Source organism: Berghia stephanieae, chromosome 4 (assembly GCF_034508935.2).
Source record: "Berghia stephanieae isolate SIO BIC M18660-M18661 chromosome 4, UCSD_Bste_1.3, whole genome shotgun sequence".
Lineage (NCBI taxonomy): Eukaryota > Metazoa > Mollusca > Gastropoda > Nudibranchia > Aeolidiidae > Berghia > Berghia stephanieae.
The window spans coordinates 85,741,340-85,753,839 of record NC_088363.1 but is presented as its reverse complement, the minus strand read 5'-3'; the positions used below and the strand labels follow the sequence as shown (position 1 = coordinate 85,753,839).

The window sequence follows — 12,500 nt, the reverse complement described above, 5'->3', positions numbered from 1 at the left end:
ACAGAGAGATTTTACGGCTTTAGCTTATGGAATTTTTATTAGAACATTACAAATTTGAGAATCAAAATGTTATGACAAAATTGACCTTAAAAATTCAGAATTAGGATTATAATTCAAAATTCACATATCTTATCAAAAAAAATCTCTCTGATGTGACATAATACATTATCTCTGTGATAACTGTGGAAATTTTCAGACAATTTCATTGAATAGATTCTGAGAAACGTTTGACACAGTTTCCTATACCCTTAGAAAAATGACATATTGAGAAAATAGCAAAATGGCTTCCCGTTTTTCACACTCTTCAATGGCTTCCCGTTTTTCACACTCTTCTTACTACCTGTGCCATTTTCGACTTTGTTTTTCGTGCCTTTATAGTCTACTTTAATAATTTGGACTTCAATTATATTATTTCTAAGATAATAAAATATCATTTTCCACCAAAATCTCAAATCAATTTTTCGAAGGATTTTCCTAATAATTCGACCAAAACCGCCCCTTAAATCATTTGAAATACCAATTTTATACTCAATATTATCAAATTAAGTATGGACTTCCTTTTCTACCATGTAAAAGTGTAAGTATACGGTGGCATTGCTAAAAACAGATATATTGTCCAAAAGGAGTCTTATAACTGTCGCATGAGATCAGTGTTTGGAATATCAGAGGAATCTGATCGTATAGATAGTTCGAAGTTGACGTCACTCAGGTCTTTGTTATTGCTTTTTGCCATCCGCGTTTATGAGTAATTCTCACTGAACTGTATTAACCAGACTATAAACGATCATGATTACACACAGTTATGTGTGTTGGCCAGTTATACTTCCAGATGGCAATGTTGTGAACTTCTTAGCCAAGCGCATACTATCGATAGATCAGGTTCTGATTTGAACGATATGATTCTCCTCCTTCTACTTCAGATAAATCCTGATCGCAAGAAACTAAACTACTTGCAGACATAGTAAGAGATTGCATCGCCCGATAGCATTAGATTTTGATAAAATTTGGTAATTGTCCATAAAAAGTCTGATTGCCCTTAAGGGTTCTTTTTGTGTTATTGGAGAAGCTAACATATGACTTTATAACTCTGAAAAGACTGTACCTACCTGAATTTTCAGGTGCCTTTTTGCCGCCTTGTTCTCCTCTCTCATTCTGGAATTTTTAAAATAAACGAAAAAAATATCTAAACCTCTATTTTTAAATTACCAACGTTTTATTAAAACTTGCTTACTAAGATACTAAGGTAATGTTTATTATTTTTAATTTACGCCCTTTCGCAACGACACCAAAAGATCTCGTTGGAATATAGATAGTCCATCAAACAAGGTGTCTGGTGTCAACAGGAATCACCCATGTTGTACAAGTGAGCAAATTGGGGGTTAATAATCTTGCCCAAGGAAAAAATGAAAATGCCTGAAGCGGGGTTCGAACCCGGGACCTTCCGGATCACAGTACAATGCCTTAACCATTCGGACACTTCGCCCCTGGTAATGTTTAGCAAAAAGGAATACTGTGACTTTAATCGGTTTACTGACATACTTCGAAGAAACAGGTATTTAAAGATTTGCGCAGAATGTCGTCCATCATATATCGATCGATTTAAATGGCCTTCATCTTGGCTAAAACTCACTAACCTGGGACTTCGCGAAATAATAAATGTTGGTTAGATAATTTTGAAATACATTATCGATGCTTGAAAGTTACAAAAAGCATTCATAGAATTTTAAAGCGTATTAGCTCTTAAACGGTACGATACATAGAGATCATGATCATGCCTTTGTTGGATTTACAAATAGGTACAATTTACTGTCGATTCTTATAACTCCATAAAAAACTGCGCTTTTATACTTTTGCAATCTCAGAACTCTATATTTTCTTCTACGAACTTCAAAACCAAGTAACCAGCTTCTTTTTAACGTGTTGCCAAAGAAAGAATGGAACATTCTCCCACCAGAAATCCTAGATATTACGAACAATAACAAATTTGGTCAACTATTATCTTTCAACTCAATAACACAATAATGGAGAAAGTCACCACATTTGTACAAAATTTTATTTATACGACTACCACTAACACTATGGATGCCAATAAACGGGCCATTTCGTTTCTGTCTCGGTGGACACGGGTAAAAGAAACGATACGAGCAGAATTTCCTTCTGCACAAAAAACTGGTCGTTTTATGGTCGTTTTATGGTCGTTTCCGTGGCGGTGGACACCCGCCCTTACAAGTGTGTACTCACTTTCTTTTACTTTTACCCTACTTGAGATTCTTCCCAATATCCACTATCCACTTGGAAAATTGTGTTGGCGGCTCGTTGAAGACCAAGGACCCTCTCTTTGTTCATGCCTATGTATTGACTTAATCACTGTGCTGTTTCATTTCTTCCATTGTTTTTCGTCAAACAAAAAAGAAGACTACACGGAAACTCAAGTTAATCATTGTATTATTTTTTTTTCTTGACAAAGGGATCGTGCCTGAAACGCTTACGGTATTATAATGTTTTGTATTGTGTTGCTTTCCAAAGCCTTGCCTTATTACTCATTTGTGAAGCGCTTTGAGCACGTTAAAAAAATGAGCTTTTAACGAGTGCGATATTCACTAAACGTGCTCAAAGCGCTTTACAAAGGGTCAGTGGAACGATACATGACGTCTGTTGACAATATTACAATTTTTTTCGACAAAGATAGTGCTGTTGACGGCCGTGAGTAAAGAGCCTTTTCCAAGGACTCAACTATGCGCCAAACGAGGCTCGAGCCCAGGACCCTCCGATCCGAAAGTGAGTGTCATACCACAAGACTATATAGTCGCACGTTAGTGGATATAGCGCTATATAAAATCTCAAGTTTTAAAAACTGTTTTAATCAGACTATAGATTGAACGGAGTTGACGTCACTCGGGTCTACGTTCAAGATTACACATAGTTTTGTGTGTTGGTTCTTTATATTTCCGTTATATGCTCACAGCATCTGTAAACGTTTAAGGTTACACATAATTTTGTGTATTGGTACGGAATATCTGGCTGACATTATAATGAGGTTTTTTATTAAACGCATAGCCAAGACCGCCCTCAACGTTGAGCAACATAAATACGGTAAACCTTGACTACACTTGTCATAACAACAATAGATGCTGTGCGAAGAAGCTCACAACATTGTCATCCGTAAATATAACGGACCAACACGCAAAACTGTGTGTAACCTTAAACGTTTATTGTCTGGTTAATACAGTTTGGCGAGAATAAAGGCTAACCCACACCGGAGACTGACTCCGACGACCTGGCACTGCCGTCCTCTGCCGTCTTTCGCATAAAGACCTCGGGCACGGACAAAATACTAAGAATAAAGAGAAGAGACGCAAGACCATACCAAGCTCGAAAAAAAAAAACAAATAAAAAATAAATAAATAACAAAAATAAATTAATAATAATAATAATAATAATAATAATAATAATAATAATAATAATAATAATAATAATAATATAATAATAATAATAATAATGATGATGATGACGACGATGATAATAATATTATGTATAACCCAAGGAATTTACCCAATGGAAACTGTACGGTGCTCTTATTGGCTAACCAACCAGCGGCCTCGATGAGAAAAATATCCGCCATTTTGATGTTGGCTGGGAATCGCGTTACTATAGTAAACAAGCGCTGATCGGCCGTTCATGAAAACAAGTTGCTGCTTCGCTCGTTTAACTCAAAATTATTCTAAACGATCTCTCTAAAATGATATAAATGTGACTTCTTAAGGTTTTCTTCACGGTCAAAACCACACAATATTCTATTAATGATTACGTCCGAGGCAAAAAGGAATATTGACAGGTCGACCGAGAGTTGAACTCGTGAGACGACAAACATCAATGCGAAGTGTAGCGAGAGTCAAGCTATTGTTTGTCTTGTCCTATTCTATATAGAGAAAAGGATAAATAGTATAGCCTCGTGTGTGAGTGGTTACGTGTCATAGTCTTGTTTTTAAATTGTTTCTGTTGTTTATGTGTGTAGTGATGACTCTCTCACACTCAATTTCAATGCCGAAAGAGGAATTCCCGCACACAAGAAAGGGGAATTGGGGTGGTATTTGGCATACATATTGTATAGTATCTAGTTCTAAATAGATAACTGATTAGAATTATATTATGATATATAAACACAATGCCAAATACAATTCCGAAGTTTCTTTATTTCAAATGAAGTAAAGCTCCAAAACCTAATGGTAGTGATTGTAGTACTGAGTGTTAGTGAGGTGATGTGGTGTTGGTGGTGGTTGTAGTTGTAGTAGTAATAGTGATGATGATGTGGTGGTGGTGATGATTGTAGTTGTAGTAGTAGTGGTAGTGATGATGATGTGGTGGTGGTTGTAGTAGTAGTGGTAATGGTAATGATATGGTGGTGGTGGTGGTTGTAGTAGTAGTGGTCGTGATGATGATGTGGTGGTGGTGTTTGTAGTAGTAGTGGTAATGATGCGGCTATGTGGTCTAGTAGTATGACACTCGCTTCCGGATCGGAAGGTCCTGGGTTCGAGCCTCGCGCTCGGCGCATAGTTGAGTCCTTGGAAAAGGCTCTTTACTCACATTCTCTCACCGTACTCAGGTGTAAAATGAGTACCTGGCTGTTAACAGAGTTGTATTTGTCCGAAAAATTGTAATATCGCCTAACAGGCGTCATGTCCCGTCCTATATGTTAAATGTTGACCAGGGACCCCTTGTAAAGCGCTTTGAGCACATTTAGTAGATATTGCACTATATAAAGATCAATTTTTAAAAAAAATATTTCAATGATGATATGGTGGTGGTGGTTGCAGTAGTAGTAGTGGTAGTGATGATAATGTGGTGGTGGTTGTAGTTGTAGTAGTAGTGATAGTGATGATGATGTGGTGGTGGTTGTAGTAGTAGTGGTAGTGATGATGATGTGGTTGTGGTGGTTGTAGTAGTAGTTGTAATGGTGATGTTATGGTGGTAGTGGTGGTTGCAGCAGTAGTGGTAGTGATGACGATGTGTTGTGTGGTTGTAGTATAGTGTAATGGTAGTAGTGTAGGTTGAGTAGTAGTGGTAATGATATGGTGGTGGTTGTAGTAGTAGTGGTCGTGATGACGATGTGGTTGTGGTGGTTGTAGTAGTAGTGGTAGTGATGCTATTGTGGTGGTGGTTGTAGTAGTTGAGGTAGTGATGTGGTGGTGGTTGTAGTAGTAGTGGTGGTGGTGGTTGTGGTAGTAGTGGTAATGATGATGATATGGTGGTGGTGGTTGCAGTAGTAGTGGTAGTGATGACGATGTGGTTGTGGTGATTGTAGTAGTGTTAGTGATGATGATGTGCTGGTGGTGGTGTAGTAGTAGTGGTAGTGATAATGATGTGGGGCTGGTGGTTGTAGTAGTAGTGTTAGTGATGATACTGTGGTGGTGGTTGTAGTAGTAGATGATGTGGTGGTTGGAGAACACATTACAGGTTATTATAATACATGATTACACACATTCTCTAACTTCATTTTTTGACAGCTTCGTTGTGCCATAAATATACGCAACAGTTCTGAAACATTTTATTGTGGATTTTGATATTGTTTGTTGTTTTTCTTGTGTCGTTATGTTGACATAGATACCGAATGAATGGTAATTACGACATTCTCAGCCAACAACAAAATGGCGCTGAATGCTTTCATTGGTGGACACTTTTTAGGCTTCGTACGTATTCTCATTCGTTTAATTCTATGGTATAACCCCTTACATTTTGCCATTGCTGTTCTTCTTTCTTCCTCGCCCATGCTTCCTCCTCCCGCTTTCTCATCTCTGCTGTCATCCACACATCTCTCATGAGCTCGATGAAATCCATCTGGACAAAAGTAGAGATTGATTTATATAGATAGTTCGAAGATGACGTCACTCAGGTCTTTGTTATTGTTTTTTGCCATTCGCGTTTATGAATAATGCTCACTGAACTGTATTAACCTGACTATAACTATAAACGTTCATTGATACACACAGTTTTGTGTGTTGATCCGTTATACTTCCGGATGGCAATGTTATGAGCTTCCTTGCCAAGCACATAGGATCTATAGAGCTTACCATAATATAGATAGAATGAAGTCGACGTCACTCGGGTCTTTGTTATTGTTTTTTGCCACCCACGTTATGAGTAATTCTCACTAAGCTGTAATAACAAGACTATAAACGTTTAAGGTTACACATAGTTTGGTGTGTTGGTCCCTTATACTTCCGGATGGCAATGTTATGAGCTTCTTAGCCAAGCGCATACTATCTATATATATGTACTCATTTTACACCTGAGTGCGGTGAAAGAATTAAAGCAAAGAGCCTTTTCCAAGGACTCAACTATGCGCCGAGCGAGGCTCGAACCCAGGACCTTCCGATCCGAAAGTGAGTGTCATACCACAAGGGAGGGGGTCCCAAACGCTCGATTGATACAGCACTGGCGTCACAAGTAAAAGGGGTAGAATCGACCCTGGGGTCATGTAGATTGTTGTTGGTTTTTGTTTGTTTTTGTTATTTGTTATTTCTGAACTTCCTGTCCACCCAGCAGTGATTGGGTTGCTGAATCTATTATTAAAACTAAACAGTACTGTGCGGTAGATTATCGTCTTATACAAAGGGCAGCAAGCAATTGGCATTGCCTGTAAAGCGATATAGAGACCGGGATAAGATCTGGCTCCATAGGTCATATATGCCTCTGAAGGACTACTTTATTTCACACACATACATCGAGAGAGAGAGAGAGAGAGAGAGAGAGAGAGAGAGAGAGAGAGAGAGAGAGAGAGAGAGAGAGAGAGAGAGAGAGAGAGAGAGAGAAAGTGAGCTGGAATCTCCCCCCCCCTCTCTCTCTCTCTCTCTCTCTTATATATATATATATATATATATATATATATATATATATATATATATATATATATCTTTCTTTCTTTCTCTCTCTCTCTCTTTCTTTCTCTCTCTCTCTCTCTTTCTCTCTCTCTCTCTCTTTCTTTCTTTCTGTATTTGTGTTTGTGTGTCTGTGTGTGTGTCTGTGTTTTTTTTTTCTTTGGTTTTGTTTGTTTGTTTGATTTCGGGTTTTTTCATGCTAATAGAATGTTGAAATTCTGTTTCTTCTTGGAAATCCTTCACGACGTTAGACTATGGCAATGTGCTCTGTCATGCATGGAAAAAGAGCACCGATGTGTTCTTTCTTTTATTCATGCATGCAAAAGATACACATGTGTTGATCTATTTGAAACGATCCCATGTAATATCCATGAAAAAGTCGTGTTCCCTTGTATCAGAATGGGAGCGATCTATATTCATGTTTTCGTCCAACTGAGTCATCAATCACATGATTTGTTGAGGTCCAACGATTGCATATTTCTTAACAAATGTAAACACACTGCTTTGTTTATAAAAGTTGTAAACATACCCGTGTTCTACGCTGAACAAAATGACCAATCGCGATGTAAGATTTTTCAAAAGCTGTGAATACTTTTCACTATGTGGGTCATTTTGAGCACGCTTTGCAATGTGACCAATGACCTCGAGCACATGGAAAGGGAATATAGATCATGCCCATTGGACATTCCACTCCATATCATCTGACTTGGCATATTTATAACGCCTTCAATCGTGTCGAGTTCAATAAATCGTCTAATGATTCTTTTATTGTTGTTGGGTTCTCCCGTCAGAAACCGTGACACATTTTCCAGTCCTGGGATGTCCATGTTACATGCTTTCGTGCAAATTGCCAAAAAAAAAAAAAACTAAACAAAAAAACTTGAGCTTTTTTATAGTGCAATATCCACTAAACGTGCTCAAAGCGCTTTACAAAGGGTCTCTGGCCAACAGCAACACGAAACATGTAGATCGAGACATGACGCCTTTTAGGCGAAAATACAAATTTTCCCCACAGAGACAACGCTGTTAACGGCCAGGTACTCATTTTACACCTGAGTACGGTGAGAGAATGTGAGTAAAGAGCCTTTTCCAAGGACTCAACTATGCGCCGAGCGAGGCTCGAATCCAGGACCTTCCGATCCGAAAGCGAGTGTCATACCACAAGACCACATAGTCGCAAGTGTTTTGAATCACACAATTCACGAAAACAATCCAACAAATGATGGATGCTATGCTGATTTCGTTTTTAAAAATTCATCCGCCAGCGGGATATAACGCACCAACGAGTTACTCATAAAAATGGCTGGCTAAAAACAATGACACAGAGCTGAGTGACGTCAATTTCGTTCCTTCTATGTCAGTTTTCACATCTAAATTTAAAACTCGCCTGTTTGTCTCATGATTTATATTTTGTAAATGGATCTTGACAAATGGTCTTACGTTTTATTATGTAGTCTCCAAGCTGGTAATTTGTCTAAGTCCAGTCGATTTTCAAATCTCAAGTGGTGAGAGCTTGTCATAAAACTGGAAGTATCTATAATCCCTTGAATCAAAACACCGAAGATTGCACTTGTTAAGGGGCGGTTTGGGTCTAAATATTAGCAAAATCCTTCGAAAAATTGATTTTGAGATTTTGGTGGAAAATAATATTTTATTATCCTAGAAACAATATAAGTGAAGTCCAAATTCTTAAAGTAGACTATAAAGGCACGAAAAACAAAGTCGAAAATGGTACAGGTAGTAAGAAAAGTGTGAAAAACGGGAAGTTAGTTTGCTGTTTTCTCAATATGTCATTTTTCTAAGGGTATGGGATACTGTGTCAAACGTTTCCAGAATCTATTCAATGAAATTGTCTGAAATTTTCCAGTTATCACAGAGATAATGTATTGTGTCACCATAGAGAGATTTTTTTGATAAGATATGTGAATTTTTAATTATAATCCTAATTCTGAATTTTTAACATCAATTTTGTCATAACATTTTGATTCTCAACTTTGTAATGTTCTAATAAATATTTCATGCTAAAGCCGTAAAATCTCTCTATGGTGACACACTATGGTACAATGTTGACAAGAGTGAAGAATATGGAGGTCATTCCTTCATTAGTTTTTGTGGAACGTTTGCCACGAGATTGTTATATTTTTTGATGTCAGACCCCCAAATTAGGTCGCAAAATGGGTATCAACACAGATAATTAAAAATTTTCACCATAAATGTTGTTTTTTAACCTATAATGACGATATAGAATGATTAAAACCGCCGAATATTGGTAATTAAATTTTTTTTAGAAAAGACCCAAACCGCCCCGATGAGCCAGATCGAATAGTCAGCTGTTCTTCCTTTCAAAAAATTCCAATAGATTTTTTTAAAAAATTGATTGCCGTGCGCAAATCTGTTTTTCACAAATAAATTATTCTATCTACATTGTTTTTTGATTGTTTGTTGTTTGTTGTTTGTTTGTTTGTTTGTTTGTTTTGTTTTGTTTTGTATTGTATTATTTTTTTTTTTTTTTGTTGCTCTGAATGCCCTTGTTTATGAGATGTAACAGTTTTAGCTCTTTGAAAATGTGATCGTGAAAATGATCCTTTTTTTGTTAAGGGTCATTTTCTCAAAAATAGATGATTGCAATAAAGATGCAATAACGCCTGCTCGAGTAACAACAAAAGCTTAATTTAGACGGCTCACGACATACTAATGTGGCTGGTACAATGTCAAAATAGTATGTCATATAACTAAAAATCATCTAACTAAATGTTAAACAATAACAACAAATTCCAAACAAAATTACATGCGAGTTGTCTCGAAGCTTTGTTGATGACGATTTAAGATAAGTTACAACAAGCTAGATATAGAAATAACGAAATTAACGCCACTAAGCTCTTTGTTATTGTTTTTAGCCAATCATTTTTATGACAGTAGTTATCATTAAATTCTATCAATCAGACTATAGATATGTCGTATGCACTTGGCTAATTCGGATGAGATTACGTATATTATTGATGGTAAATATGCATTTCGTTTGATGCTTTCCTTAATGTTTCAAATTTTCATCATGGCAATTTCTTCGCGACGTCCCAGGTTTGAGAGTTTTTGAAAAGATGAGGGTCATATAAACCGATCGTTTAAAGGATGAATTTTCTGGCCAAATCTTTAAATACGTGTTTTTTCAGGTATGGCCGTTATCAGGTTAATACAAAATCAATAGGATTCAATAGTCGTAACGTCACTTCCTTCCTAATGACGCATGGTAACTTAGTAACACTGGCTCTAAACTATTGGAACAATGGCGGACGCCCGTATGAAATATTCTCCGGCGAGCATAAAAGCGTATCCAGAGGGGAAAAATAACATAAATTTGATCATGTTTTGACTTTTACACATTCTGATCACAAGACATGTGAAAAGTTCTAGCCAGCTTGAAGAATAAAAAGTAATGATTTTCTATGGCCGCCGTTGCCGGGCGGCGTGACATCAGACTACTGAATCCAATTGGGGATCATTTAAGAGTTGTTACAGCTCAGACCATTTATCGTTCATTCAAGGGACTTTATATATTAATGCATATTTTCTTAGTTACATTTTTTTTGTGCGTAGGCCTACATTGTCGTATTGTTCCTTTTAAAAAATGTTCTCCCTGCCTTTATAAAATCTGATATTTTTTGCGTGATATATTTCCCGTGTTTATTTAGGGAAACCTTCCAAATTTCGATTATTCATTCATAAATTAATTGATTTTAATGATCGTTTCAAAGAAGTGTCAATCGGTAGTTGGGCGTTAACACAATCTTCTCTTGACATTGGTTTATCAAATCACTTACAATTACGACACCGTCTTGATGTTTTCCATTTCGACCTTAACCTACTGGTAGCGTTTGTTTGTTTGTCAGTTTTTTTTGTTTTGTTTTTCTTTTCTTTTTTCTTTGTTGTTGTTGTTGTTGTTCTTCTTCTTCTTCTTTTAACTATTTTCTACGTTTTCATCAACAATTTTATCTGTGAATTATCGTTGGAGTTTTGCCTTCGGTTATGTTGACCCCAAATTATGGATTCCCAAGGAGTTAAATGTGAATAACTCAGAAGAGCAGCCTCTCGGAACTGGCCTCTCTCGGTGACTGCGTCATATTTTATAGTTGCTTTATTTTTTTCAAGTTAATCCGCATATGGAATATAATTCACTTTAATAAAGACTACCATGGAACTACATCACAATATCACCAGGCCAACGGTCGAACGAGAACACAGCACACTTTTTTCAACCAATGAAGAATGGGTATTTAATCAAAATAATCTGAGAATAAAAATCAAGCGGTTGATGAGGCCAATAATGCCCCCCCCCCCCCCCCCCCCCCCCCAACCAAAAAAAAATGTCTGAAATAACCAAATATTGAAAGTCGTTGTTTAGATTTGATGCCTATGTCAATTGAGATAGCGTAGCTGTCATTGGAAAAAATCTGACATCATAAAAATAATCTATTGGTAAACAAATCCATGCTAATTTGTTAAAAACAGCATTGCATGTAATATAAAGCACCAATTCAAATGTGTTTGCCATGCTCAAACGATTCATTCACTTATTCATTTATACAGTAGGTAAAGTAGGAGTTGTCAGCCATTTTTCCACTGGCGCTAAATGTTGGTCATTGAAACATTAAGCACGTAATTCTAGTTTTTAATTACGTAATAAAATACTTTTCACTGGGTTTAACAGTAGCATTCGTATAGTAAAAGCCGAACACAAGGACTAGTATTTTGATGTCAATTTTAGGTGAGTCACCGCCTAGTGAGTTGTCATTAGTAGAGCTCAAGGAAACAAACTATCTCATTGGCTGAACTATTGAATACAAACAACTACAACTCACGAATTGTTTTCCTTTGAATTTTGACGTTATCTTTTAATCAGTGTCAGTCTATGAATATACGAAGTCGACGGTTTTACAGACCTAAAATTGGAAGATGACGAGTAACATCCGTTTGAAAATCTCTGTAAAATAAATAAAAGCGAATCATCGCCATGCAATGTTTAATGTAATTCTTCAGCGTCATGTTGATGCTATGTGTTTTGGTAAAACACTCAAAACATCCGCCAGCCGGATAGATCGTTTTAAAAAATCGAGCCTTCATATTGCGCAATATCAACTAAACGTGCTTAAAGCACTTTACAGGGGCTCCTTGGCCAACAGCAACACATAACACATATGAAATTGCAATTTTTTCCCGACAGAGACAACGCTGTTAACGACCAGCCACTAATATTACACCTAATTACGGTGAGAGAATGTGAGTAAAGTGCATTTTCCAAGGACTCAACTATGCGCCGAGCAAGGCTGGAACACAGGACTTTCCGATCCGAAAGCGCTTGTCATAACACTAGACCACATAGACGCACATCGGAGCAACACACAAAACTATATGTAACCTTAAACGTTCATAGTCTGATTGAATAATTTAGTGCGAACAAATCATTAAAATGGCTGCCTTAAAACAATAACAAAGAACCAAATTCCATTTCCAAAACTGCAACTCTCCTGCTACACGCCCTTTCTGTACCAAAACTTTGAAATTTAGTCATTTCTGTCAGCTACCAATTCACTCACACTTGAGTCAAGCGAGGCGATATGTGTAAAAGTG

General features: G+C 36.9%; 2 protein-coding genes across 7 annotated transcripts in view; one reads left to right on the top strand and one right to left on the bottom strand.

The window, feature by feature from the left end:
• The window catches only part of LOC144971456 (inositol polyphosphate-4-phosphatase type I A-like), a 239,102-nt gene that overhangs the window by 177,317 nt on the left and 49,285 nt on the right, over window positions 1-12,500 (top strand). The window contains exon 1 of one of the 2 annotated variants that reach the window (XM_078912382.1): window positions 2,316-2,490. The exons of the other annotated variant lie outside the window; for it this stretch is intronic. The gene's annotated coding sequence lies outside the window, so the exon portion shown is untranslated. Of the gene's footprint in view, window positions 1-2,315; window positions 2,491-12,500 lie in introns of those variants that run through there. 2 annotated transcript variants of the gene reach the window in all.
• Window positions 1-12,500, bottom strand: part of LOC144971457 (uncharacterized) — a 27,673-nt gene that overhangs the window by 14,640 nt on the left and 533 nt on the right. For 3 of the 5 annotated variants that reach the window (XM_078912385.1, XM_078912386.1, XM_078912383.1), the window contains exons 2-3: window positions 5,731-5,835; window positions 1,107-1,152 (exon numbers count right to left, since the gene is read on the bottom strand). In XM_078912385.1, the coding sequence (XP_078768511.1) occupies window positions 1,107-1,152; window positions 5,731-5,835 (151 nt within the window). Of the gene's footprint in view, window positions 1-1,106; window positions 1,153-5,730; window positions 5,836-8,315; window positions 8,424-12,500 lie in introns of those variants that run through there. The other 2 variants (XM_078912384.1, XM_078912387.1) reach the window with 2 other exon arrangements.